The 27,114-nt window shown below is 42.7% G+C and overlaps 3 protein-coding genes across 9 annotated transcripts in view; 1 reads left to right on the top strand and 2 right to left on the bottom strand.

Moving 5' to 3' along the window:
* Window positions 1-807: 807 nt before the first annotated feature.
* On the bottom strand, window positions 808-5,751 carry Tmem126a (transmembrane protein 126A). The gene is made up of 5 exons (XM_075953016.1): window positions 5,616-5,751; window positions 4,166-4,261; window positions 2,214-2,407; window positions 1,447-1,561; window positions 808-1,054 (listed from the first exon to the last, which is right to left on the bottom strand). Exons 2-5 carry the CDS (start codon window positions 4,252-4,254, stop codon window positions 862-864), a joined length of 591 nt encoding a protein of 196 aa, XP_075809131.1. The 5' UTR covers window positions 4,255-4,261; window positions 5,616-5,751; the 3' UTR covers window positions 808-861.
* A 7,494-nt stretch (window positions 5,752-13,245) lies between these two features.
* On the bottom strand, window positions 13,246-22,311 carry Tmem126b (transmembrane protein 126B). Its single transcript, XM_075953015.1, has 5 exons — window positions 22,166-22,311; window positions 19,187-19,302; window positions 15,791-15,981; window positions 14,483-14,594; window positions 13,246-13,568 (listed from the first exon to the last, which is right to left on the bottom strand). The coding sequence occupies exons 1-5, from the start codon at window positions 22,244-22,246 to the stop codon at window positions 13,385-13,387; spliced, it is 684 nt and encodes a 227-aa protein (XP_075809130.1). The 5' UTR covers window positions 22,247-22,311; the 3' UTR covers window positions 13,246-13,384.
* Window positions 22,312-22,468: 157 nt separating this feature from the next.
* The window catches only part of Dlg2 (discs large MAGUK scaffold protein 2), a 1,657,078-nt gene continuing 1,652,432 nt past the window's right edge, over window positions 22,469-27,114 (top strand). For all 7 annotated transcript variants that reach the window (XM_075952981.1, XM_075952978.1, XM_075952983.1 and 4 more), the window contains exon 1: window positions 22,469-24,166. In XM_075952981.1, the coding sequence (XP_075809096.1) occupies window positions 24,148-24,166 (19 nt within the window). In that variant the 5' untranslated portion in view covers window positions 22,469-24,147. The remainder of the gene's footprint in view (window positions 24,167-27,114) is intronic.

Here is a 27,114-nt window from a genome sequence, read left to right as displayed (position 1 = left end):
ACTGAGACTGTCCACAGCTCATGATTGCTAGTGGCTCATATTAACAGCATAGGTATTTATCATTACAGAAATTAGACAGTGTACATTCGACGATGCCATAGTAGTCGTTTCAATGAGGAGGCTACAAAGCCCTTGGGAAGAAGACAGATGACTCCAGAAACATACATGATCTAAGGAAATGACTTCACGAGCATACTTCAAAAATAAAGATAGGGACGGTTGGTTGTGAGCGAGGTTACTCAGGAAGGTAGTGAATTATAGGCTAACATGCTCCGCACCATACATGGGGGAGAAAAGCTCAAGCCTGAGAGTCTAAAGAACTTAAAAAGGTGACTTTCTAAACCCTGTAGCTCCCAAGACATAGGCTGGGATTGATCCTTTGAGTAAGATGAGTTGTACTCATGGAAACAGCCTGAATAGAGAATAATAAGACCTAAGTAACATGCTGTATTTATAAGTCAAAACAAAAACCATAAACAACCTTTTTCTTCCCATTTGGCTTTGTTCATAATTGCTATGTTGTTATTTCTCTTCTTGGCTGTAGATCAAACTAAGTGTAAAGGAGTGGTACTGGCAGTGGTGAAGAAACAGTATTGGGCAAACTAGAGAGATTATGTTCTTTTAAATTTGTTTTTTGAGCTAGGAATTAAACCTAGGTTCTCTTGCATGCCAAAACATTTCTGCCACTAACTTACATTCCCAGCCTCAAAACTATGCCTCTAGTTTTTATTGGGTTCTAACTTGTGTTGCTCTGCAGTCTTTCTTTGCAGGTCAGAGTTGTATCTTGTAAAAAATTACGAGTCTGTATTTTTAGTATAAGAAACAGATTATTTTATTTTTGTTGTACATATTTGCTTCAAGTCAATGAATTTCTGAGCCAGGTTCAGGTAGCTGAAGGGCCTTTATGAGGAGATTATATTGTTTGCCCCCAAGGTATGCTGCAAACACAGTCTGAAGTATAATGGGAAATACCATCTTTCTACAGACAGGCTTAGAAACTGTAATCCAGTAATTTAAGAAGTTTCCTTTCTGTGGCAGAGGGCTTGATTCATACCTGTAAGAAAACATAGTGATCAGACATGTACGTCTTAATAAGTCTTAAAGTAATCTTAAGGGAAAACTATCTAAAAGACAATGGGAGTCTTCCTTTTTTTATTGGCATATATTCACTGTTGGCAGCAATGGTTTTCATAGTCGTCAGTCTTAAAAATGATTCTGGTTTCTTGTGCCTCTTTAGTCCCCTCTGGAGGTGCACAGAACAGACAGCCCCAAGAGTTGAGAGAATAACGAGTGATTTTGGTGTGGAAGGCTTACAGGGAGCAGTTTGCGACTCCTGAGAAGGGAAACACTGCCTCTGGTCTAAATGACTCAACACAATATATTTTTGGTTCTGAGTTCCTTAGGTGGTCATGTAAATAAAAGTTTTTAAAGTAGAAACCATCCTACCTGGCAGCAAGGCCTCCGTTCACAGGTATAGCGAAAAGGATAGGGTATACACCACCCATACCAAAACCGATCAGTGCGCCCCGGGTCATGGCACAGGTCTCACAGTTCAAGTCACCTGGGAGAGGAATTAGCAAAGTGATGCTCAGGATGTTTAAGCAAACGTGACTTAAAGAATCGAGGGTTTGCATTCTATTTTCATTGAAACCGCAGAAAAGATCTTGCAAGTCATGCTTAAAGGTTAGAATGTAGCTCTGGTATGAGGACATGCTTAGCATGTTTAAGGCGTTGGGTGGGAAATACTGATAAGCAGGAAAATAGCTCGATTCTATCTGGATTCTTAGAAATTTGAATCAGTATTAACAGAAAATAAAACATAAAAATGCCTTCCTTGGCCCCTATGATGGTATTTTTTTCATCCAGAACAATCCCATACACACATGGAATACTCAGGGTACATGGCAGTTTTAGGGAAGCTTTTTTTTTTTTCCTGCTAAATACACACAGTGCTTCAAGAGATGACAGTTGTATTCCCACAACATACTTTCCTTGAGAGAACTTCACACAATGTGGAAATGAGCTGCTTCAGATTAGGGAACTATGACCATTGTACACATACTCTGCTTGGTTGGCAGAATCAGTTGTGTAACAAGACAGCAAGATTCAGCCTTCCCTGAGGACCGCATTATAGCCTACAGCTGTTGAGTATTAATATTTTGGTACTAGGATAGGTGTACTAAGGCAAACGAGGGATAACAAATAAAGCATACCTGAACTCAAAGGTAAACTCACAAAACCTGTGAAAGTCATGCTCGCGGTCATAAATGGCATCAAGGCCATTGGTAAGCCAGAAGCCAGCCGAGCTTGTGTCACATGCAGGATGCGCCGGAAAAGACTGTTTGCTATCAGGCCACTGAAGGCAGCATTAAGTCCGACATATGTGGATCCATGTTGAAGCAGATACCTGAGGGCGAGGAAAAAAAAACCTGTTTCCACAATTTGGTTAAGTTCTTCAATTTTGATATGTTATAGAACTTACTAGCATATTGGAGAGAATTAGACATCTCTTCCCCTTACAGGGTCATAAAAACAAAATTAAATTACAGCTTCACACCTACATTTCTAGTCTAAAAAGGCTTTTGAATTTGGGCAGTGTATAAGGATGCTACATGCATTTTGTGATTTTAATGAAGAGCCTTGCCTGAATTATGTAAGAGGGAGCAGCTCTGAAGTGGGAGATGCCTGGCTCTTTTGAGTTCACATACTTAAGAATATAACACATTCTAAGGCGTTACTGCTGACTTATACCCCTTGTGTCTATAAAGAACTTGCTTATACACGCAGATACATATTCAACGTTGTTTCCTTAAGTGATAATATTATCCAGATTAGGAAATTGGGGTAACTAACATTTAAGTGAAACATTATGCTAGTTTATAATAGTTCAGTGATGAACATTTTATTGGTAATTTGAGATAAGTAGAGAAACATATGTTTAATTTTGGGGAGAAATACCTAAAAGCACCAGTACAACTAGAATAAGCTCTTGAGTTACACAGTCTGCTTTCCAGCATTTGTGCTGTGATCTGCAGTGTGGCTCCCTGGTGGATGTTTCTCATTTCTCCACCCATCAGAGTAACCCTAAAGGTGCCACCCCTAGGTCCTGGAGTTTGTGCTTATTTTAAAAGCTTTTCTAGGGCATGATACTGAGCATTCGTGTGTGAGATGCTTTCCTGACCTCTCATTTGGCATTCACATGCCTGCCATTTCATTCACTGAGCACTAGTTCCATAAGGGTGGCTTGTTGCTACAGAGACAAGAAGAGCTGCATTCTACCGTGGAGATTCTCCTAGTTGGCTGCATGGGAAGAGAATGAATTGATGTTTTCACAGCTCTAGAAATGGCTCAGGAAATTCTAGACAGCTACAGCCCCAATGTGAGAAGCCTGTCTTTTGTAGGGGTTAAAGAAACAGGGAACTTGTACACTTTTGCAAATATATAAAAGTCACAAAATGGGAGTCATCTCTATTTAACTGTAGGAACCAATGCTTAAAACAGTGGTGCTGAAACCTGCAAAGAACCACTTTCTCGTCTCACAGCTAATCTGTAGTTTGCAGTGGCTTTAAAATGAAACATTTTTATCGCTTCCAAGCTAAATCTTAACCTTACAATACCAGCTCAATTTCCATTGCCCTTTTTTAATTTGTTGGAGCGCTGGTAACCCGGTTTCTTCCTTTGTTTCTGTTGTCATCATCTCAGTTTCTTAGAACAGTGGTTCAGGCTTTCCCTACCTTGTGTAGGTTTTCTGTTTACCTCAAGAAACAGCACCAGGAAACAACTAAATGGGGTGTCTGTGTAGGGGTAGTGGTAAGGGGCACAAGTTGCTGAAATTGATCAAGTTCTCAACTACTGCTCAGTACATAGGTTAGGTTCTCTGCTCTAAGACGGTTAAGTGCCAGCAAAAGGTGGAATTGTTGTGGTTTCCACACTGGAAGACGCAGCAATCTCCAAGTAATATTTTACGTCTCAGCTCCCCCGTGATGTCTCTACTCACTAGAGTAACTTAACTATTCTGGTTTTTTCACTGGTGCCAATCGCCCACCTTAAATCTATTCCCCAAACTGGCTGGAATAGACAATAATGTTAGTGGGATCAAATTTTTCCTGCTTAAAACGCTGCGACATCTTTCTTATAGAGACATTTTAATACTAAGGGATCTTACCTTTCTGATTCCGGAAGTTGTTTAATTTTTCTGGATATGATATTAAATATTAGATCGTCTTTGATAGCACTTTGTTTATGCTCTTCCATCTTGGACCTAAAATACATAAAAATTCCATTTTAAAATATATCTAGAAAGAGTCTCCTGAGATACCTTCGAAAGTTGCAGATTAACTTCATAATCTGAAAAGTCAGTGTATATGCAGCATATGAACAAAACATCCCTGCCCCCCAGGAAAGCACAACAGAAGCCTGAACATGAAAAACAGCGCATGAGTTTCTAAGAAATACAATTCACAATCCTTATTTCCTAAGCAGTTTATAGCAGGCATGAAACAAAAATTATGAAATGTCTAATTCAGACATGATGACATGTCTGTAGTTGTCGCGCTTGGCTGGACCCAGGAGGACTCCATGCGAGTTTGAGGTCAGCATGAGCTACATGAAAACTTACCACAGGAAAAAAAAACAAAACAAAGAACTTGTGTTCAGTAGACAAGTGGGAAATAGAACTACCAACTAGTACACTTCGATAAAATGAGCCATTGGGGTAATCATTAGGTTCTCAGGCTAGTTAACATTATTAGACAATGTCCTGGAAGCACGCAGGAGGATGTGCCATGCTGCTGATGGAGCTATAAATTGTATTTCAAGTGAGTGTAAACACCGTTAAAACCATTTGTGGTCAGGAAGTGGCACTATTGGGAAGGACAAGAATTAGGGCCTCAGGCTCTCCAGTTCCAGGAAATGGATACTCTCTTCCGACTTCCATGGGCATTGCAGATGTGTGTACGAGGCCACACTGGACACACATACACACATGACTAAAAATCTGGAGCTGGAGACACGACTGAGCAGTTAAGAGCACCAGTTGCTCTCCCACAGTGACGAGTTCAATTCCCAGCACCCAGCTCACAACTGTAGCTCCAGGCCAAGCTGATCTGAGGCCCTCTTCTGGCGTCTGCAGGCACTGAATAGACGTGACAGACACTTTAGACTGAATACGGCCCACACGCCAGTAGTTTGCTGATCTCTGTACCAGATAGGGTGAATGTCAAAATGGCAAGTGAGTTTTTGTGTACAAAAAGTCTTTTAAAAAATACTTCCGGGTGGCAGTAACGAAAAGCAAAGGCCACCTGCGGTGACACCTGTAACACTAGCCTTTGGGAAGCGGAGGCAGGAGGACTGTCAGTTTCTGAGCTACAGGCTATTTCTCAAATAATAAATCGAAATACTACGCATATTTTCAAAAACGTCTGCATAAAAAATGGAACATCGGAAAATTAAACTTGGTCAAGGTTACCCTGTAAAATGACAGTACTTCTGAGATTAAACAATGCAGCAAGGTGTGTTCCCCTCTAGGGTGGAGAGGGAGGAGGGGCTCAGCACACGCAGCTCCTCCGCCATCGTTGTCACCCGGTGCATCTGCCGACAGCGGCATAGTTACTTACCGCTCCGCGGGATGAGCCGCACCTTATACCCTCCTCCCAGCCGCCGGTGCTTTCCTAGTGTCTCCTGCGCCCTGGTTCACCGCAACCTTCCTTAGGGTCGCCTGGACTCCATCTTTGGCTGACACGTGACCAGGTCACTGCTTCTGCTTCCTGGGGAGGGACTTCCGGTCGGGGATCAGCGGAGGCTGGCGGCTGCAGAGGGCCAGGTCCTGCGGCAGAAACCGTCCTCCGCTGGAGCTGGCAGCCCGAATCCTCCCCAGCTGGGCAGCAGCCTGCTTCCGGCTCCCGGCGGGTGTCGGATGATCCGGCAGTGAAGTTAGCCCGAGACTGAGATGCCTTTGATCCATCTCCGGTCGCCAGAATCGTCAGCTCTCTGTGCCACGCTGTGCTGTGGGTGACTGCCCGCGGAAGGGAAGCAATTCCATTGCGAGCCTTCGTTTGCCTCAAGCATTCCCGGTATCCTCCAGAACCGGGTTGGGTGAAAGTAGTGAAAAGTAACTGTTCAGAAGCAAGGAAGCTGGGCGGGATAGCGTATGCTTTAATCTCAGCATTCAGGACCCGGGGACAGGGGGATCTCTGTGAGTTCCAGGTCAGCCTGGTCTCCACAGTGAGTTCCAAACAAAGCAGCCTGGGGATTTAGGGTCTCTACAAAGTCCGCACAACTGGTAACCGTTGCCCTGAGCCATACCTCTGAAGATTTCTGTCTCAATTCTCATCTGCTACTTTCTGGATCTATAAAATGGGAAGAGACAAAATTCTTTAACTGGTTATTTTGTAAAGTTGTGAATAGTCGATAAAAATGCCTACCAAATTGCTTGGAGCGTCCTGGATTTTATCATATAAGTATGAGTAGAGAAATGGGAGGCTGGGAGGAGGCGGAATTTTTTTTTTTTTTTTTTAAAAATGAGTAGATTCCCTGGAAAACCTGAGAGGTTCTAGTAAAAGCCAGAAATCACTCAGATTCTTGTGGAAACAAAGAATTTTAAGCCACCGAGCCCTTTTCCCTGGGAGTAGGCTAGAGCAGATACTACTGAGAGTAATTGAGCAACTGTTCACTTCTCGCTTTTTTGGGGGGAGAGTTTGTATAATTTTGACATTATTTGAATGTTTGGTAAAATCACCGCGGAAGACTTCTGAGCCTGGACTTTTCCTGGTTGGGAGGACTGTAACTCTAAATCCGGCGTCTATATAGACATTTGAGTGCTCTACTTACAGATACCTTTTAGATTGAATTTAGTAAGTTTTCACAGGACAAAATAAAATTCCCATTTGGTTTAAAATTTCAAATTTATCGGATTAAATTGTTCTTAAGCTTTTCCTTATTGCTTTTAATATCTGTGAACCCTGCAGTGATCTCATGTGTCTTCTCTTTTCAAATCTTTGGTGCCTGATTAGGCTGGTTAATGGATTATAATTATTTTCAGCTTCTTGAAATTTCAGTTTTTTGTTTCATTGATATTATTTAGTGTGGGTTTTTATGTTTTCAAATTGAATTTTTCCTTTCTGCTATTTATTATCTCCTTATTTTTATCTGAGACTTAATGTTTTCTCCATTTTTTTCTAGTTTCTTAAGGATGGGCATGGGTGAGGTCATTGGTTTGAGATCACTTTACCCTTTGGGATGTGTGTTTAATGTCAGAAATTCCCCTCTAAGTACCTCTTTTCTCCCACAGATTTTTGAAATTTAAAATGGAAATTACCTGAATTCAGTTAAAAAGTCTTGTGATTTCTCTTAAGTTTCTTGACCTGTGGATTATCTGGAAGTGTCTTGGTTTTCTAATCTGTTTTTAAATTTCTGGTTCAGTTCTTTTATAGTTGGAAAGCATGCTTGGTTGGGTTTAAATCCTTTTAAAATGTATTGATATTTATAGTGCAGATTCTGTTCCAAGTGAGTTTTTCATGTGTACATGAAAGGAATATGTACTCTTCTGTTGTCACAAGAATTCCAGAAAGCAGCAATTGAGACAAATTGGTGATTGTGCTCCTTTGCTTGGAGAGGTGGGGTCTGTGTGGCCTGAGACTTCTGGGAATACAGATGATTCTTCTGTCTCAACTTCCTGAACAGCTGGAAATACAGGTACATGCCACTGTGCCCAGCAGACAGTATTGTTTGAGTGTTTTTCATTCTTTCTAATTTATGCCAGCTTTTCAATTAAGTCGCAAGTTGTTGAAATTTCCAACTTTTATATGAAATTTCCCCCTTTCCATTCTTCATACATTTTCAAATTCTATTATTATATGATTAAAAGATCAATGGTCTTTTCATTGTGAAACAGCCACCTTATCCCTTGGCAATACTGTTATAAAGGCTGCTTTCATATTGACACACCTACTCTCAAATTCAACTGGTTTCAGTACAGGAGAGGCTTCCCCTTGTGTGTGCACACACGTGTTCCCACTCTAGAGGCGGTGGGACCTGGGAGAATGGAGCTGATAAATGATACCTTTCAGGAATAAGATTAGTTCCCTTAGACAAGAGGTTGCAGAGACCCCTTTTGCTCCATTTCCATGAACTAACACAATGGAAAGGAGCTGGTTTTGATCTAGAAGGCAGGCCTTCTCTAGACACCTGTATCAGTTAGGGTCACTACTGCCCTGATGAAACACCATGACCACAGCAACTTGGGGAAGTTGGAGATGGTCACGTCAAGTGAATTGTCAGACTCAGAAGTCATATAAAGTCACGTGCGTGCACATTGTGTGTGTGTGTGTGGTGTGCTTGTCTGTATTCATGCGCTAACACCAGAGGAGGGTGTGAGGTCTCCTCCATCACTGGCCTCCTCCTTTTCAAGCAGGGCCTCTCACTGAATTGGATCTTATGTCTTTTGGCAATGCTGGCAGACACAGTCCCGATATTCTTTTTGCCTCTGTCCCTCGCACTCAGCACTGGGGCCTACTGCCAATGTCCATCCCAGAGGAGCAGCGGGTGGCAACTGAAGTTCCTGGTGTCAGTCCATTAGGAGAAACTGATCAACCAATCTCGTTTAGGCAAGGCCACGACACTGCAGACCCCAGAATGCCTTTTGCTTCTGCTGTGCCTTTACAAGTTTTCTTTTCTTTAAAAGTACTTTTAGAACAATTTTATTTTCCAGTTTCATGGATAAACAGTTCTGCAGTGTTAGAGGCTTCAGGGATGGCCACAGATTTTTCTTCCTAATTGTCTTCAAGATTTTTGATAGCAAAGTTTTCCTCCTTTTCATTGACAAAAGAGCACCTGTTCCCTAGCAAAACTAATTTTGTTAGATTTTTGACTTGTTTTTGTTTTGCATTTCTGCAACTCTTTCTCTGGTATTCATCATGGTGTGAGTGGATGTGGGGAGATCGCCACTGCCTGTAATATGTTTAGCTCTTGGAAACATCCTGTTCTCTTGGGCATTTTTATCTGTGGATTGTCAAAAAGGACCCTTCCCTAAGCTGTACTGTCTAAATTGATAATAATAATGATACCCTATACAGAGTTTTGATAAATAAAAAATATAAAAGGATATGTTTCACAGCCAGGGCCTAAGAACTTCACTTAAGGAAGAGCACAGGTTGTAGCGTAAGTTAATGATTAACAACTGAGTCCCAGTAGCCCGCTAGTTTAAATTCTTTTACCCTCAGTGCTGGGAGATGTGCACACAGGGTTCAGAGGGCATCACAGCTGAAACAAAGCTTTGCAAATGACCAAGTCAGACTAAGATGTTCTTGTTATATAGCTTTGAGGTGAAAATACCCCAAGAAGACAATCTGAAGTTTTAGAAAGGCACAGAGTTTGAATGCAGAACTCGTTAAGATCAGGGAACAAGAACAATGTAGCCCAATTATAGTTGGCTGATGTACCTTTCTTGCTAGGATTAGTTGATGACAAAAGGTGATGATTAATTCATTATACCTATTTCTGTCCTCAATCTTGTGATATAAAAAAACTCTTGGTAACCGGGCGGTGGTGGCGCACGCCTTTAATCCCAGCACTCGGGAGGCAGAGGCAGGTGAATCTCTGTGAGTTCGAGGCCAGCCTGGTCTACAAGAGCTAGTACAGGACAGGAACCAAAAACGACGGAGAAACCCTGTCTCGAAAAAAAAAAAAAAACAAACCTCTTGGTGAGTGGGTATGTACCCTAGAGATTTAAAGTAGAGCTGACTGTTTTTTGTATATAAAAGTTTAGGTTTGTGATTCCTTCAAGATTCCTGGTAAGATTCCCTTTCAGGGTAAGGAATAAAGTGATTGGCCCTTTCCTTGTAACTGCAAAATGCAGCCTGTCAGTAGAAGACCTGACAAGAACACCTTGCTTGGCCACACAGTGAGTCTACAAGTTGGTTGGGTATGAATGCATGTGAGTCTTTGGGATAATTTGTTTTTCACCTGTAATATATAAAATGTTTAATCATGTAAGGGATATGGAAAACATGCTGTTTTTACTGTTTGTTTTGTAGTCATTGAAATCATTCACTTGAGAAACAGAATGTAACCACACTGTAATTCCTATATTGTCTGAAAAACTTAGTTGCAACAGAGCATATAAGATGTAGAAAGAAAGTATACAGTAGAGAAAGAACACAGAAAGAATGAGAGAACAGAGAATAAAGAAGGAAGCCATCAAGAGAGTGTTTCTTTCCCTAAACCCCCCTCAGACAGAAAAGTCTAGCTTAGGCCTCGTACTGCTGGAGGTTGGCCCCCCAGACAGCAGTAGACTGCAGGCATGCATGGGGGCATGTCCAGCTTATTGTGTGGATGCTGGGATCCAAATCTGGTCCTCAAGTTTCAGCAACAAGTGCACTTGACCTTTGAGTTGTCACCCTAGCCTCAGAAAAGATGATTTGAAGTAGATAAGGTACAGTGACTCAACTTTCAAAATACAGGGGCAATAAAGAAAGGTCAACCTTGCTGTATTTCCAAGGTTACCAGTTTTTAATATAATCATAAAAAGCATGAACTCTGTGGGATTTTATTCCATACCTTTTCTCGTCAGTGTTCATTCACAACTGAATGACTCAGCAGATTCCAAAAGAGAAAGTGCTGTAAATGCTTCAGATTTCGTCCGTTTTTAGGACAGCGACTGAATCACTACACTTCTGGTTTTTCATATATGACATGCAGTTATGTGGTGAGTATTTCAATTGTAAGTGAAGGTAATTGTAAATAAGAGTCTGCTTACTATACTGATTCAGGGGAAAGAGCAGAGGGATGCTTTTCTGTAGGAGGCATGGATGTCCATATGTTCACAGATAACTATAGACAGTTTCTGTCCCGCCTGGTCCTGCAGCCGTTCAGTCCCAAAGAAACACAGAGGCTTATACTACTTATAAACTGTTTGGCCTACTAGCTCAGGCTTATTAACTAGCTTTTACAACTTAAGCCACAATTTTTATCTATGTTTAGCCACATGGCTTGGTACCTTTTCTCAGTAAGGCATTCTCATCTTGTTTCCTCTATGTCTGGTGGTGACTGCCTCTGCCTTTCCTCTACCCAAAATTCTCCTGGTCTGGTCACCCCTCCTATTCTTCCTGCCTGGCTACTGGCCAATCAGTGCTTTATTAAACCAATATGAGTGATGACAAATCTTTACAGTACAAGAGCACTATCCACAGCAGACAACACCAGGGGAAACAGGAGTGTTAACCGCACAGGGTTGTCTCTTCAAAGGGAGGGGTGTATAACCTGTTTCCACCCAGAAGGCTGGGAGTGGACATGGTTAACTTTTGTATTATCTGTGTGGCCAAAACCACATTAGATCCTCCCCAAGACCCTTGAGCTTGTTTTTCTCAGTCCACCTATTAGAACCTATCTTTAATGGAAGATGTCTTTACAGAGAGTTTTGATGTAGTCTGAAGCTTTGTTGCGCACATGGGATTAATTATCACTAGGAAATTTTTTAATAATTTGTGTTGTGCTTAAATATGCCTAAGCTACACAAGGTCAGACCCTTGAAGTTTGAGCCAACACCTGCTACTGAGTCTTGTTGAACTGAACTGCCTTCTCCCCTGTCTTGGATCCTCTGCTGGCCCTGGGAGTTGCAGAGATCCCTCCAACTGCCACTCAATAGATGGGGCTTGACCCTTGGTGAAGGTGAGGAAATCTTTCCGTAAACAGAAGCGGAGAGTAGGAGTTAATCTCACTCAAGGGCTCCCAGCCGTGAGAGAGTGAAGCATGGTTCTTCTCAGTCCTCTGATGCAAAGCATTTTATGTGACTGACTGAGACACCCGTGAAGATCCAAAGGGGCAAACTATTCAGAGCATTAGCTCTGCAGCTCTGTGCCGATGACCATAACATTCATCCTTGGTTTCCTAAACAAGGAACCACTGATGTTGATAATTTGAAGTGCATAGGAGCGAATGCAAAAAGAGCCAGAAAAGGGGAATAAAAATCCCTGTCAATTATTTTGCAGTCTGGACTGCAGTAATGTATTGCTTGGACCCTCTCAGGAAGACCATTAAAAAAATGCCAGCTGTAATCTGACTTTTTTTGTGCTGTGAGCACAGGCTTATTCTAAAAGATCAGCCTTAGCTTAGGCTTGTTCCTATCTAGTACTTATAACTTCACCTGTATTTTTAATCTATGTTCTTCCACAATTTTGTTACCTCACTCCATCCTGCCCTTCCTGCTTCCTCCGCATATGGCAGGTGACTTTCATGCTTGGGTTCCTTTTTTCTTCCCCTCTCTCTCCAGAAATCCCACCTATCCGCTCCTGCCTACCTACTGGTCATTCAGCTTCTTATTACACCAATCACAGCTACACATGTACAACATAGTCTACAAATATTCCACACCAGGACAGATCTTGTGGACTCTGAAGCCAGTTTCTGTTGGTATTGAGTCAGGTGTGTTCAGGGCTAGCCCTCCTGTGCAATTTGACCAGAACTCAGAGCCCTCAGCTCTATGGCCCTTTCTGCTGTCCAGTTCTGGCCCAGTGGGGAGGGGAGTCTGATGGCATTGCCTGAGTTAGGTAGTCCACTGCTGCATGTCCCACTGCAGCTTGGCTGCCCCTAGGCTTTGTTTTTCCTTCCCTCACAATAGGAAAGACCTAGTATGGACTGATCAATGGTCCCTTCATAGAGAAAAATAAAACCAAGTTATACATTACTCCCTTTGAAGAGACAATCCTGTGTGTTTAACATTCCTGGCTCCCCTAATAATGCTTATCTATGAGCACAAGGACCTCCTAATTTCCCCTTATGAACTTCCAATTCCCCCTTCAACATTTAGCTCATGCTACTTCCCCCATCACATCATCTGCCTAAACAGTTAACAGTTACAACCTCAGATCCCTCACAATATGTGTATCTGTCATACCATCTTACGCTATGTGCTCGGATTTCATATTCCTCTTCTGAGAGGTCTCTAGGGCTCATTCTGTACAACATGCATAGTCCCAGATGCACACTAATCGGCGTAGGTAAGACCTGAGGTGCCAAATCCATTTCTTTCTTTCTTAAAATTTATTTATTTATTATGTATACAGATTCTGCCTGCTTACCAGAAGAGGGCACCAGACCCCATTACAGATGGTTGTGAGCCACCATGTGGTTGCTGGGAATTGAACTCAGGACCTCTGGAAGAGCAGTCAGTGCTCTTAACCTCTGAGCCATCTCTCCAGCCCCACCAAACCTATTTGTATACACAACAAAGAAAGAAGGATGAAACTTGCACTTGTTTTTCAGTTGTATTTACTGAGTATTTGATACACAGTAGTCAAAAGGAGCAGCGCAGCTTCCCACTCTTTGATCAGCACCCGAGTCTTTTACAAAAGAGTCCAGTCTGCCAGACGAGCCTTCTCTGGTTCTTTGGTTAGTCTCCAGGCACAGATTTTGCATGTAGTTTTTTAGTTAAAGCATAGTGGAATAAGCCATGAAGCATTCCAAAAGCTGTCTGAAATACTAGCGGAACGGACATTAGTTTCACCCTGGTATGACATAGGAGCATCCAGTGGAGCATAACTCTTCCTTTTGGAGGGAGTGGAACAGTATGATACCTGAAAATGAAAAAGAGTCAACCATGTCTCTGGACTGACACCAGTCCTTTCAGTACTGGTCTATTATACCAAGTATATGTTAGCAGGCTATTCTGTTTGCATTAGCCTGTACCTAAAGAAAAAGGAGAGTTTATCAGCAAGCCCCCCCCAGGAAGGAAGGAATAGAAGAAAAAGGACTGGATAGCTGGATCAATAAAATGCTTGCAACCACAAGGACTAAAGTTTGCTCCCCAGAATCATCCAGGTTACAGAAAAACAGAAAGCCAGACGCTTTGACCATGTGCTTCTACCCTAGTGCTGGGGAGGCAGAGGCAGAAAGGTCCCTGGGCTCACTGTCTGGTCAGCCCAACAGCAAGCTCTAGCTCAGCGGATCTCAACCCTCTGAGTGCTACAATCCCTTAATACAGTTCCTCACATTTTGGTGACACCCCCACCAAAAGATTATTTTGTTGCTAATTTGTAAGTATAATTTTGTTGCTGTTATGACTAGTACTATAAATATCTGTGTTTTCTGATGAGCTTAGGCAATAACTGTGAAAGGGTTGTTTGACTACCAAAAGGGTTGGGATCCATTGCTCTGGACCAATGACAGTCCCTATTTCAAAAATGTAAGGTGAACAGGCCTAATGGCATGTGTTCAATCCCCGCACCTGCAAAGGCAGGCAGCTTTCTGAGTTCAAGGCTGGCCTGGTAGACATAGAGCGCATGGCTGCACAGTGAGATCCTGTGTCAAAAACATACAATCAAGTGGACAGCTTTTGAGTAATAATATCTGGGGTTGTCTTCTGCGTGCACACGCGCGCGCGCGCGCGCGCACACACACACACACACACACACACACACACACACACACACACACACCACATGGCGGGGGTCAAGAATAAAGTAAAAAGAGAAGCAATGGACAGACTTACTTAACTGCCAAACGTCCATTTGTATTAAAGGCCAGAGCAGTGGGATATGTGACACCACATATTACACCAATCAGTATACTTCTCCAAACACAGGTTTCCCGGCTTATGTTACCTGGAAAGTGAAAGCACAGTTGGTCTGCTGTCTGCAACCACAGTTCAACAGTGGGAAGAACGTTAGGAATCCAGTCAGTCACTTCACAAGCTGAAATGAATCTTGGCTGTGGGACAACCCTTTTGTATGTTGTGAATATGTTTTATTCCCTTTGGTTAATAAAATAGCTGATTTGGCCTACAGCAAGATAAGATAGAGCCAGATGGGAAATCCAAGAGGAGATTCAGGGAGAAGGGCGGAGTCAGATGCCAGCCAGCCGGAGGAGGAGCATGAAGTATTACAGCACAGGTAAAGCCACAAGACATGTGGCAAAACATTGATTACTAGAAATGGGTTAATTTAAGTTGTAAGAGCTAATTAGTAGTAAGTCTGAGCAATAGGGCAAACAGTTTGTAATTAATATTAAGCCTCTGAGTGATGATTTTACAAGCGGCTGTGGGACTGGACGGGACAAAAAGCCTCTGTTTACACATCTTGCTTTAAAACTGTACTTGCTATACTTTAAAATATGGGGAAATATCATTTATGTGTGCTTTTTTTTTCTTGATTTTTTTCTTGAGACAGGGTTTCTCCATAGCTTTTGGTTCCTGTCCTGGAACTAGCTCTTGTAGACCAGGCTGGCCTCGAACTCACAGAGATCCACCTGCCTCTGCCTCCCGAGTGCTGGGATTAAAGGCGTGCGCCACCACCGCCCGGCTTTATGTGTGCTTTTTAAGAAGGAATGTTCCATAAGAATACTAACCTATCACATCCGATACCTGAATTCTAGGTGGGTACACATACGCATTGTTTACTATGTGTCAGGTAGACGCTAGGTGCCAGGAATTTAAGTGTCCCTGAGATAGACCTTTTGGTGAAGCATGGTGTTACATGTTTTTAATCCTAGCACTCGGGAGGCAGAGGCAGGCAGACAGAGTTTGAGGCCAGTCTGGTCTCAGCCTGGTCTACAGAGTGAGTTCCAAGACAGCCAGGGCTACAGAGAAAAACCCTATTCTGAAAAACAGAAAGAGAGAGAGGAGAGAAAGAGACATGGCTTCTAGTCAGTATATTAGGGAAGAAAGTCATTAGACGAACATTAGAGAAAAATGCTAAGAAGGGCTGGAGAGAGACCAGTATTTGAGCACCTGCTATTCTCATAGAGGACCCACATGGTGGTTCATAACCATTCCATTATGTACTGAAGAATTTACATTCACCTGACTCCAAAGCATCAGTTACAAAGAGCTTGAAGGTCACGATGGTAGACAAAAACGGAATGGTAGTCAAGGATACATAGGTCTTCAGGGCTTCATGCTGAACCTTGAAACTGTTTCTGAAAATGATGTTTGCCAGTAATCCAGACATTGCACTAGTAGTCCCAAAGAATAAAGTTCCAAGAATATAAGGCCTGGTAGGACCAAAGAAAAATACTAAGATTAACACAACGTTCTTGAAATGGATCTATTCTTTCTTCAGTACCCAGCATCAAATATTTCTTGTTATTTGTAGGCACATATTTCTATATAGTATGGCAGCCAGGGTCTAAAGCCATAGGCCACACCTGAGATGGTCACATACCCTTCCAGACAGGCTGTCGCTACCCTAACAAAAGGTCAGGATGTTGGCTCTGGTCCTTTCTCTGTAATTTGGAGGATGCCCGAAAAGAGGTGCTAATAATTCAGGCCCACGTGACTGAGCGAGCACACAGAGCAGGAAGACGTGATAGCAAGCACAGGTAGATGTGGACGTGACTGAAAGCCACTCACCTGGTTACCTAGGAAACAAAATGCTAATGATTTTACCCCTCAGTTTATGTTTTGATATATAAGGCTGTTTGGAGAATAAAGCGAGAGGAAAATTCTTCAGCATGTGAACTCAGAATTTCATGAGGGATCACAGAGAGTCCCTCCCGATAAAGCTATGTGAGTTGTGTCTTTATTCCCACGCTGGTCTTGAGAGATAGTTTATGTTGGGGTCTGGTCAACAGAAATAATAGGGTCTGGGCTAGCACCGGACCCTGACAGTTATTAAAATAATTGCCTCAAGAAAAACAAATGTTTGTTTAAGATCATCTAGAAAAGAAAGCTATTTTCACTCGGCTAGCCTGTCTAGAAAAGAACGAGTTGTGAATTGGGCCAGATACATTTGAAATAATTTGTCTATGGTTTATGAAACTTCACTGAACAAAATCTGACAGATTTGGTTTAGCTTAATTCTGGCTCATACCCAAATCAATAAAGCTCTAAAATTTAACCGTTGTTTACATTATTCTTGAGTTACATGAATGTGCGTCAGGGAGGGGGTACATGTGTGCAAACATGAATGTGTGTCAGGGAGGGGGCAAACATGTGTGCAAACATGAATGTGTGTCAGGGAGGGGGCAAACATGTGTGCAAACATGAATGTGTGTCAGGGAGGGGGCACACATGTGTTCAAACATGAATGTGTCAGGGAGGGGGCACACATGTGTGCAAACATGAATGTGTGTCAGGGAGGGGGTACATGTGTGCAAACATGAATGTGTGTCAGGGAGGGGGCACACATGTGTGCAAACATGAATGTGTGTCAGGGAGGGGGTACATGTGTGCAAACATGAATGTGTGTCAGGGAGGGGGAAAACGTGTGCAAACATGAATGTGTGTCAGGGAGGGGGTACATGTGTGCAAACATGAATGTGTGTCAGGGAGGGGGAAAACATGTGCAAACATGAATGTGTGTCAGGGAGGGGGTACATGTGTGTAAACATGAATGTGTGTCAGGGAGGGGGCACACATGTGTGCAAACATGAATGTGTGTCAGGGAGGGGGTACATGTGTGCAAACATGAATGTGTGTCAGGGAGGGGGCACACATGTGTGCAAACATGAATGTGTGTCAGGGAGGGGGAAAACATGTGCAAACATGAATGTGTGTCAGGGAGGGGGTACATGTGTGCAAACATGAATGTGTGTCAGGGAGGGGGAAAACATGTGCAAACATGAATGTGTGACAGGGAGGGGGTACATGTGTGTAAACATGAATGTGTGTCAGGGAGGGGTACATGTGTGTAAACATGAATGTGTGTCAGGGAGGGGGTACATGTGTGTAAACATGAATGTGTGTCAGGGAGGGGGTACATGTGTGCACACATGAACATGAATGTGTCAGGGAGGGGGTACATGTGTGCAAACATGAATATGAGGTTGATATTGGGGACTGTCCATCCATGAATGTTCTTTATTAATTCAGGCATGCTCAAAGACTACTAGTTTTGCCTGCCAGCTTGCTCTGGAGTGTCTCTGTCTTCTAAGGCTGGAACTGCTGTATACCTTAAACTTCTATGGGTTTCTGGGGATTCAAACTGTAGTCCTCAAACAAAAAGAGCTTTGACCACTAAGTCACCTTCCCAGCCTTGCTAAACTGACTTGAATTATAAGTGCTCATCAGGAAAAGGTAAGTACCCTTCAAATTGGTTTCATACCAATTGCTTTTAATTTAAAAAAAATCTGTACAACTAATAATTCAGCAAAAAGTTTAGGTATTTTTTTGTTTAAAAGATGTAAAAGAATGGGTTTCATTTCCAGAACCCACATCTGAGGGCTACAGTAGCCTCTAACTCTAGTTCCGGGGGATACAACGCCTCTTTTTAGGCTCCCCCCCGCATGTGCACACATACATTGCAAAGTCACGCGAACACACAAATAAAAATAATATAAAAAGAAGCAAAAGAAATTATCCAGTCTAACAAACTACTGTTTCAATCCATTGCTGTTTCAGTCCATTGATATTCCTGTCCAGTTCTTAAAGGTAAATAACTAAATAAAGCACCCTTCACAGCCAGCTCAGTAAGCAGCTTTTTCCTTCGTCATGAATTGTTTATCAGTTGTGTTTTCAGAACTTTCGCAAAGGCATCTTTTTGGAACTCCAGTGTTGCCAGTGTTCCTAAATATATCAATATCCAGAAGATTCTCTTTTAGACCAGTTTAAGACAGCAACTCTGGCTGCCATTGCAGCAAAGTAACTGCAAGAGAAATAGTGAAAGACAATAGGAAAACACTTTTGCAAAGTGTTAGAGTGACTGTTAGGAAAAAATCCTAGACGGGCGGCTCCGCCGCTGTAATGAAATCCAATTACATCAAATCAAATCATTTTAAAATGCCCATATTTTATTAAATACTCTGGGGTGGCCGAGCACAGGGTGTGGAGACAGGAAAGCAGGAAGCACAAGCAAACCCTGAACCACTTGTTTCTCCTCTGGGAGCCCACTCCTGTGGGGCGAGCACAGGGTGGGGAGACAGGAAAGCAGGAAGCACAAGCAAACCCTGAACCACTTGTTTCTCCTCTGGGAGCCCACTTAAACATCCTGTGGGAGTGTTTCTGGGGGAGGGGTCAGGACCTGGCATGCTGGGATTTAGAGTCCAGTCTAATGCAACTCCCAGGCCAGGGGGCTGGGATGAATGCCAGGGGCTGGGGCTATGCTCCAGACTTAAAAGTGACATTACCTATAAACAAATTTTGAAAAGACAAACAGAAGGAGCAAAAAGAAAGCAGTTTCTTAAACAAGCCTCAGAGGCCATGGTAATAGAAAGGACACGAAAGTGACGCTGGTGGCTCAGTCATGAGTGTGTCTCTTACTGTTTATTGTAATCAAACTTCTTCTTCAATATTTCGGCAATCATTGGTCTTATGAGTTTTGCATCTTCTAGAGAAGGAATCAGCCGACCATGTGTATAAAGTGCCATCTTGATATCCTAGAAAACAGGAAGTTCCAGAGTCATAACAGCTCACCATGCTAACATGAAATAAAACTTCCTAAAGCCATTTTCATGCTAAAAACATTTAGAGTCTAGGAATGTTCTGGGTGTTGGGGTATCTGCTTTCACAACACAACATTTTAAGGAAATGATTCAATCAATATTTACTGGGCTCTTATCTGTTAAGACAATGCTTTTTTTTTTTTTTTTTTTTTGGTTTTTTGAGACAGGGTTTCTCTGTGGCTCTGGAGCCTGTCCTGGAACTATCTCTTGTAGACCAGGCTGATCTCGAACTCACAGAGATCCGCCTGCCTCTGCCTCCCGAGTGCTGGGATTAAAGGCGTGCGCCACCATCGCCCGACTTTTGCTTTTGTTTTTTTGAGAAAATGATTATTTCTATGTTTACATATGTGGTGGTTTGAGTAAGAATGGTCCCCACGGGCTCATATATTTGAATGCTTCTTCACCACGGAGTGGCAGTATATGAGGACTTAGAAAGATTAGGAGGTGTAGCCTTGTTGGAAGTGGACTTTGAGGTTTCAAAAGCCTATGCTTTTGAACCTAGGGGTTCTCTCTCTTTCTCACCCCTACCCCCAACCTCCTGCTGTTGGTGGATCAGGCTGTAAACTCTCAGCTGCAGGCCCACTAAAATAATAATGCACTAACCTCTTGAAACCACAAGCCAGCCCTGGATTAAAAGCTTTACTTTAGAAGGGTTGCTGTGGTCATGGTGTCTCTTTGCAGCACTAGAACAATGACTAAGACAACAGACTAGAAAACTGAGCTTCAGTCAGGCCACCCAGAAGCTCTTTTTCTTTCAGTATAGCTTCCTCTGTTCATTCCCAGAGGCAGAGGCCCTCCTTGTTTACCCTCTCCTAGGGGCAGAAAGAGGACTTGCTTGTGGACAGCAGTCTCCTGTCTTCTCTAGTGAAAGGCGGAGCTCATTCTGTAGATTATTTTGGCGTAGGGGTGGGTAAGAGCGAGCCAGGGTGCTTTGGCAAATAGAGAAAGAGATCGGAGATGGGTACTGTTGTAGCCTGGAAAGAGATAGTGCGTCTTGGTGATCGGGGACTTTATGTTGCACATTCAGTTTCCTGTGGTAGAAGCAAGGCCTTTGTCAGAAATAGCTCTGGTATACCACGAAGCCTGGATTCATGGCGGTGGACTCGGGGATTGGAAAGTTCCTGTGTCCCATGTGATAAATAGCCACCAACACTGAGAGAACACAAAGGTTAGGCCAACTAACTGGTGAAAAACTAAAAAACAAATTTTAAAAAGATCTTTTCTGAATGTCTGGCTATGGGTCGGACTTTTGGGTCTTTGTGGGAGCATTTGTTAAATTCTTTGCTACTCTGAGACCATGCAGCTTAAGAGTTTTTAATTTCATCCTAACAAGGAAATACGGATACTTCTTGCAAATCCAAATTTCTGGTTGCAGAGGTTTACTTATTTCATCAGTGAGAGGTCTACTGGTTCAAACTTCAGTGCTTTTTATTTTTTGTTTTACATTTTCTGGATTAGTCAATAAATATAAAAAGACTCACTACAGATTACATGTTAATATTTCTCAGTTAAGAACATATATTAAGCCTCAAATTAATGAAAAACCAATGGATCCAGACTCCAGGAAGTCAATACACACCAAGTATGGTTTTCTCGATCTTCATAAAGTGGTTTATAATAGATCAAAAGACCAGTTTCGCTGCCTCAAAACACAATGGTATTCAAGCCAGTTCTTTTCCCTTAAACTATCTGAGGAAGATGGAGGGCACAAAATGCTTTACAAATTAAAAGTTTTTAAAGGGACTGGACTTAAATCTTTTGCTCTCCCCTGCTGCTATCCAAATGGAAGAGGAAATAGTACTTCCTAAGGGGATTCTCTCCCTAATCCATCTAGTGTACTATGAAGGCAGATATCAATAACACGGCTATCAAAAAACATTACAGAATTGTTTCTTCTGCTCTCGTCCAATTCACTAAGCAGTCTCCCCCAGCACCGACTGAAATTTTCCAGGCCCTTGAAAGAGCTCTGGGGATAGGGGTACCCAGAATTATGGTTGCAGGACAGTAAATACTGAAATAATGAAAAGTCACAGCCAATATTTTTGGCACCTGCTGTTTGCAAGTCTTTCACTACCCTCCTTGATTAAAGCAGACAACTTTCCCAGAAGTTTTTACTTATTTTTGTGGTGTTGGGATAAAAGCCGGGGCTTCAGGCATGTTAAGTGCACCATCCTAATTCCCGAAAGAAGGCTTTCAACAAGCGTTGACATGGAAGATTTTTGCCGCAACCAACTTTTGATCTAAAAGTTAAGGAAGTTCAAAGTCACCCAACCGATCACATCTCCGTCCCTGTACAAGTAAGTGCATTTGTGTAGGTGCATGGCTTGCAGCGGGTTTTACAGTGCGTTGTACTCTTAAGTATATTTTCGAATTGACCTTCAGAATTTTACCCAACATTCTCACATGATTTATCCAGCACTGGTGTAAATCGGGTTCCCAGGTAATCAAAAGAGTGAATGTCTTTAAGAATTCATCACAATCTGTCGCTAGACCAGGACAAACAAAATCAATAAAAGATAGAAATCTTAAACAGAACGAGAGCAGTAGAGGTCGGGCCGTGTGGGGCTAGGTGAGAAAGTACTCCCAATTAAAGACAAAGCTTGTATAACGTCCTCGAGAAAAAAGAACAAGCTACATTGAACCTGGAGGAGACTTCAGGGCTACGTGGGTAGGAACTGGAGACTCGATCACGCCCTGCATAAAGTCGGGGCTCCGGTTTGTTTTCTCTACGTGCTCAGATCCTTCCCGTGCACCATCTCCGAAGGGGCGACCCACACAGCCCCAGCTTCCCGCCTACCTGCGGCACTTCTCCATCTCCCCTCAGCAACGCACCAGCAGCCCTCGACTCGGACCCAGCTTGCGGCTTCGGCGCCGCCATCTTGGCGCGTCACGTGAAGGTCTGAAGGGCGTGGCCGGAGCGCCTGGGGCGGGACTTGAAGCTGACTGACCGTCGCTCCCCTGGCCGCGCCAGCTCCCACCCAGCCAAAAGCCGCGCCCCCAGATGGGCGGAGATTGGGCGTGGCGTTCTGAAACTGCGATCGCTCATTGGCTCCGAGAAAGGCGCAAGCGCCCGCGGGCCCGCCTCCGGGCTGCCAGGCTCGTCCTTCGCCTGCAATTTGTCAGCCCGGCCGCTTCTTGGCCAACCTGGAGGGAACCTGAGGCGGTTCGGGCTCAGGCCTGTTGCTGCGCGGCTTCTTCCCCGGGCGGCTGAGGTAGTCGAGCGCTGGCAGCTCGCTCCTCCGGCCTGGTCGGTGTGTTAAGGCTGTGGCTTCTCGGGGCCCTCCCTAGAGCCTCCCGGCCGCCTCCCTCGCGCGGCCAGAGCAGCACGGACTAGCCTGCTCGTCCCCGTCTTCAGTCCCCCTCACAGTCCACCCTCCAGCCCCGCTCCGAAAGGGTCCAGTTAGAAGTCCCCTCTCCCCCTCTTCCCCAGAAGAGCCCCGGTCGGCCAGACTTTCAGGGGTGGAGGGTGCTGCGAGGAGGCCAGGCGCGCTTCCGCGCACGTGAAATGCCCAGCAGCGTCTCCCAGACCAGCAACCCCCGACCCTCCAGTCTCCATGTCTTAGACAAGCCAAATTCGAGAGTTATATAATTTCTAGTGCTGCTGTTTCTCTTGCCCGAGGAAACACTTCATCGCGTGGAGGGTGCAGGACATTTCGGTGCTCTTCTGTATAAGATCGGGGTGTGGGCAGGGGTGGCCAGCGGTGGCAGAGAAATGCCTTTTCTGCAAAAGGAAGGTGGGTAGATTGGAGAGAGAGACTGAGCAAAGGGTGGATGTGGAAGCCAAACAGCTGCACTCCCATTTAGGATATCGCGGACTATTTGCATAGTGTGTGATCGCATGCCTAATACTACTACAGCGTTTCTGAAAACACCTTTGGGGTAAGGTTTGGTTTCTCCTCTCCAGCAGCCTCAGTGTTTTTCTTTGCCGGCTAGGGAGCTGCTTGGATGCAAAGAGATGGCAGGATGTGAATGACTCCAGTGTGAAGAAGTCGGCTTCGCCAAATCATCCTGCATCAAGTGCCCATTGAATAGCGCTGTCACTTTAATGTCTCCACGCCAAGGGATTGTTTTCCTTCTTTTCCATCCCCTCGGTTAATACACGGGAGGATCAGAATCAGAGGGGCATTAAGGATCAAGCACCGGGGGCTTGGAGAGCACAGAAGAAAAATATCCAAGTGACAAGCTGGATCCTGTTTTACTGAGGGGGTGAGATCCGGAACCATTAAACAGAAGGGGGCCTTTGCTTCTCTGTTCTGCCCCAGAAAACTGTTCAAACTCACACACCCTTTAAAAGACTAGAGTCAGACGTTCTTAAAAGTATTTTTGAAGGAGCGAGTTTAAACTTTTTCCTTAGAATTGATGCTCTTTATTACCAACCATTTCGGTCATGTATAAAGACAACAATCCTAAAATTGGTTTGTGCCTTAAGTGAGTTAGTCATTGAACATCCAAAAGTATTGCTGCCGGAAGAGAGAAGTTTTAACAACATTTTCTATGCATACAATAACTTTCTCAACTTTTAAAACAAGAGCACATATTTTACAAATATTGAAAAACTTATTTTTTTTTCTCTGAACGCCGTGGGCAGTGTAAAGTGTTTGGTTGTGGAAAAATGCATCGTTATTTTCTTTATTTGAAATAGAGAAGACTCAGCCTGGATATCAAGGCTTAAGCGGGAAGTGGTTTGCAACAGTTAACCTGGCTCCACCTCAATTCAGCTGGATCAAGCAGAGTCTTGCAAAGAGATCTCGAGTCCAGTGTCAGTGGAGAGACCCAAGAATGCCAATCAAGAAGAAAGGTGGGCTATCAGGTTCATATACAGCATTTGCGTTTTCATTTTCCTGGCTATGGTGTTTATAATTTATATTGCATTCTATCGGAGAGCAAAAAATTTGCCTGATTTTGAGTAAATACTCTTTGCAATACTATCTACTCAGTGTTACTTTTCCGGTAATATTTTCATATAGTAAAATTAAGATGCTATCGTACACATGTGAATTAATAAATCAGGCAGTTGGTGTCACCATTTACAGTCAGAATAGACTCAGTGCTATAGATGTGGGGTTTTCCTGAGTTTGTTAGAGCTCAGTTTAAATAATACTTAAGAAACTGGTTGATGGAGCTCTTCCCATAAGCTTAATATTTATCGAATAATTATGTAGTTGTAACAGATAGTAAGGTGATTATATTTACCCTGAGCAAAATTATACCTTTAGTATTTATAGTTAAAATAGACTTTATATTTGAGTTTATTACACTGTAAGCCTTCACTGTTGTGGTAATTCACAACTATATGATAATTTAGTCCTCATTATTCAGTAACATGGTTGGGAAGTTCCCTCAAATAAGGCATGCTCTTGCCTTTTTCTTCCTATCAATAACTGTTGTCACTTTGATCAAAATCCAGTGGGGTTTCTGGAACATCATTTATTATAGATCAGATCTTAAGGGTTCACTTTAGCCTAGATCTACCTGAGATGAACTTTATTCCATAGGACCTTAGTGAAATCAGGCCTTTCTGTTTTTTAAAGATGACATTAGTAGTAAACTTTATGAAGAGTTTTGAATCAAAAATAAGAATACCCTTGAAATGTATTGTTCTGGGCTAGTATAAATCCAAATGTTGTTCAGTTATGCTGATTGCTACAATATTGAACCCGAGGCCACCCTAAGACATATTTTCATATAAAATCTAGAGAATTTATATGGCCTTTTTATGTTGCTTAATCCATCTGCTTGTGGGTTTGGAAGATGTATTGAGAAATCACAGTCAATGAGATGCTTTTGTCTAAAACAGTCTGTGTAAAAGAGCACAGTGCTATCTAAAACTATTGAAACATGTAGAATTATGCTTTTGCATCCTGGGATCAAAAAGTAGGCTTGCTTCTTCCTCTATAAGACGACTGGAAGGGGTGAGCTGTTTTTGATACTTTGGAGCTGTACTTGGCCGTATTGGTAGTTATTGGTTTATGTGCAACAAGAAGGAAAGGCTTGGGAAATGTGGCCCATAAACAATGTCCTTGATTTCTTTAACACAGTATGTGTTTTTTACTTTTTCTACCATTTCTGCAGAAAATTTTCTTGAGTACCTTATTATTATAAATGACAGAGAGAAGGAAGAGAGGAGGGAGGGGGCAAGAGAGGAGGAGAAATCACAATTAATATTCTAGGTGTAATTTATGTAAGTAGAGTGAATTTAAGGGGTCTAAAGCCAATAGACTCAGTTTCTTAAAAGTTATGATATTTTAAAAACTCCTAGAATTTGTTGTCATATTATTGAAAGTTAATGCTTTATGAGAAAATGTTGCATCTGTTATATTTGTCTTCCTTTTTGCTTTAAAAGGTGAGTTGATACAATGGTTTTTTTTTTTTTTTTTTTGGTTTTTTGAGACAGGGTTTCTCTGTGGCTTTGGAGCCTATCCTGGAACTAGCTCTGTAGACCAGGCTGGTCTCAAACTCACAGAGATCCGCCTGCCTCTGCCTCCCGAGTGCTGGGATTAAAGGCGTGCGCCACCATCTCCCGGCACAATGGTTTGAAATTTTAAAGGCAAGTTCTTCTAAAGGATACATATTGGACTACCACTAATGTATCAGCATTATGGAAATGATTTAATGAATTGATCTAGGGAATTTATATTGTTTTTGGTCTTAAAAACTTGTTAGTATTCACATATTTTAGGTAGAGACAAGTAGTCAATTATTGCATGGGTTTTGTATTTTATTTGCTAAGTTTGCTATATCTACTGCTTCTACAATATAAGTGTTTTGAATTTTAAATTAAATTCTAAGGTCAGATCATCCTTCATTCTTCATCTTCATCCTTCATTGAAAGCCTTTCTCGATTTATTGTTACATGGTATAGATATGTGAAAAAGAGCTGGACGCGTGATGTAGAATAATTATCCCCATTGGGCCAAGTGTCTACTCAGACCCAAGTGTCAACAATACCCTCACCAGAACATATTTCCATGTGGTGCTTACTTTGCTTTTTTCTCCATAGTAGAGAGGCGTGGGAATGGCTGTGAGGTCTCTCCACACCCACTGGAGGGACCTGTTCTTGGCCAGCAGCAACTGCTCACCTCACTCATGCCCTTCTGCTTTGTGGCCGTTATGGCTTCTCTTCCTGCCTTTTCCCTTCACCCTTCTTTTTACAGACCTCAGTTTTATCAGCTGAAGACTCTTCTGTTTTGTTGTTACATTTTTTTTCTTGAGTTTTTTTTTTTAATCCTAGATTCTGTTTTCTATAGTGGTAACTTGATTTACTCCCACCTGAACCTATAGGACACTCTTTGACATATTTTAGTAAAAATGTAGAGTTAACCCAAAGTAAGATAGGATGCAAAGTTAAGATATGATGCAAGGGCAAGGGTTGAAGAAGCTTCTCGAATTGAAAGAACTTCATATTGAATTATTAATCTTAGAAAAAATATTAGTGACAGCTTGGGCTTCTTGCTTTCAGTAGGCAGTTGTCATTCCAAGTTGTCCCAGTGTAACTGTTTAGTACAATGCAGTTTCATTCTTGAACATTTTTGTTGTAGTTATTATATACAGGAAGGAAATCATTCTGTTTCATGAGCGGCGATAGATGCTCCTTTCACTTCTGTGGTTTTGTAAAATGCTCTGGTTTTCTAGTTGCCTCCCGGTATCTTTATGCTGACTTACAGCTGCCCCAATATTAGTCATTTTCAGGATACTCTTCCCCTCTGAATTCTTTTCATGCAGTCATTCTCAGTGTACAAAATGGGC

This window comes from Microtus pennsylvanicus, chromosome 18 (assembly GCF_037038515.1).
Source record: "Microtus pennsylvanicus isolate mMicPen1 chromosome 18, mMicPen1.hap1, whole genome shotgun sequence".
Lineage (NCBI taxonomy): Eukaryota > Metazoa > Chordata > Mammalia > Rodentia > Cricetidae > Microtus > Microtus pennsylvanicus.
This window is presented reverse-complemented; position numbering and strand designations above follow the sequence as displayed.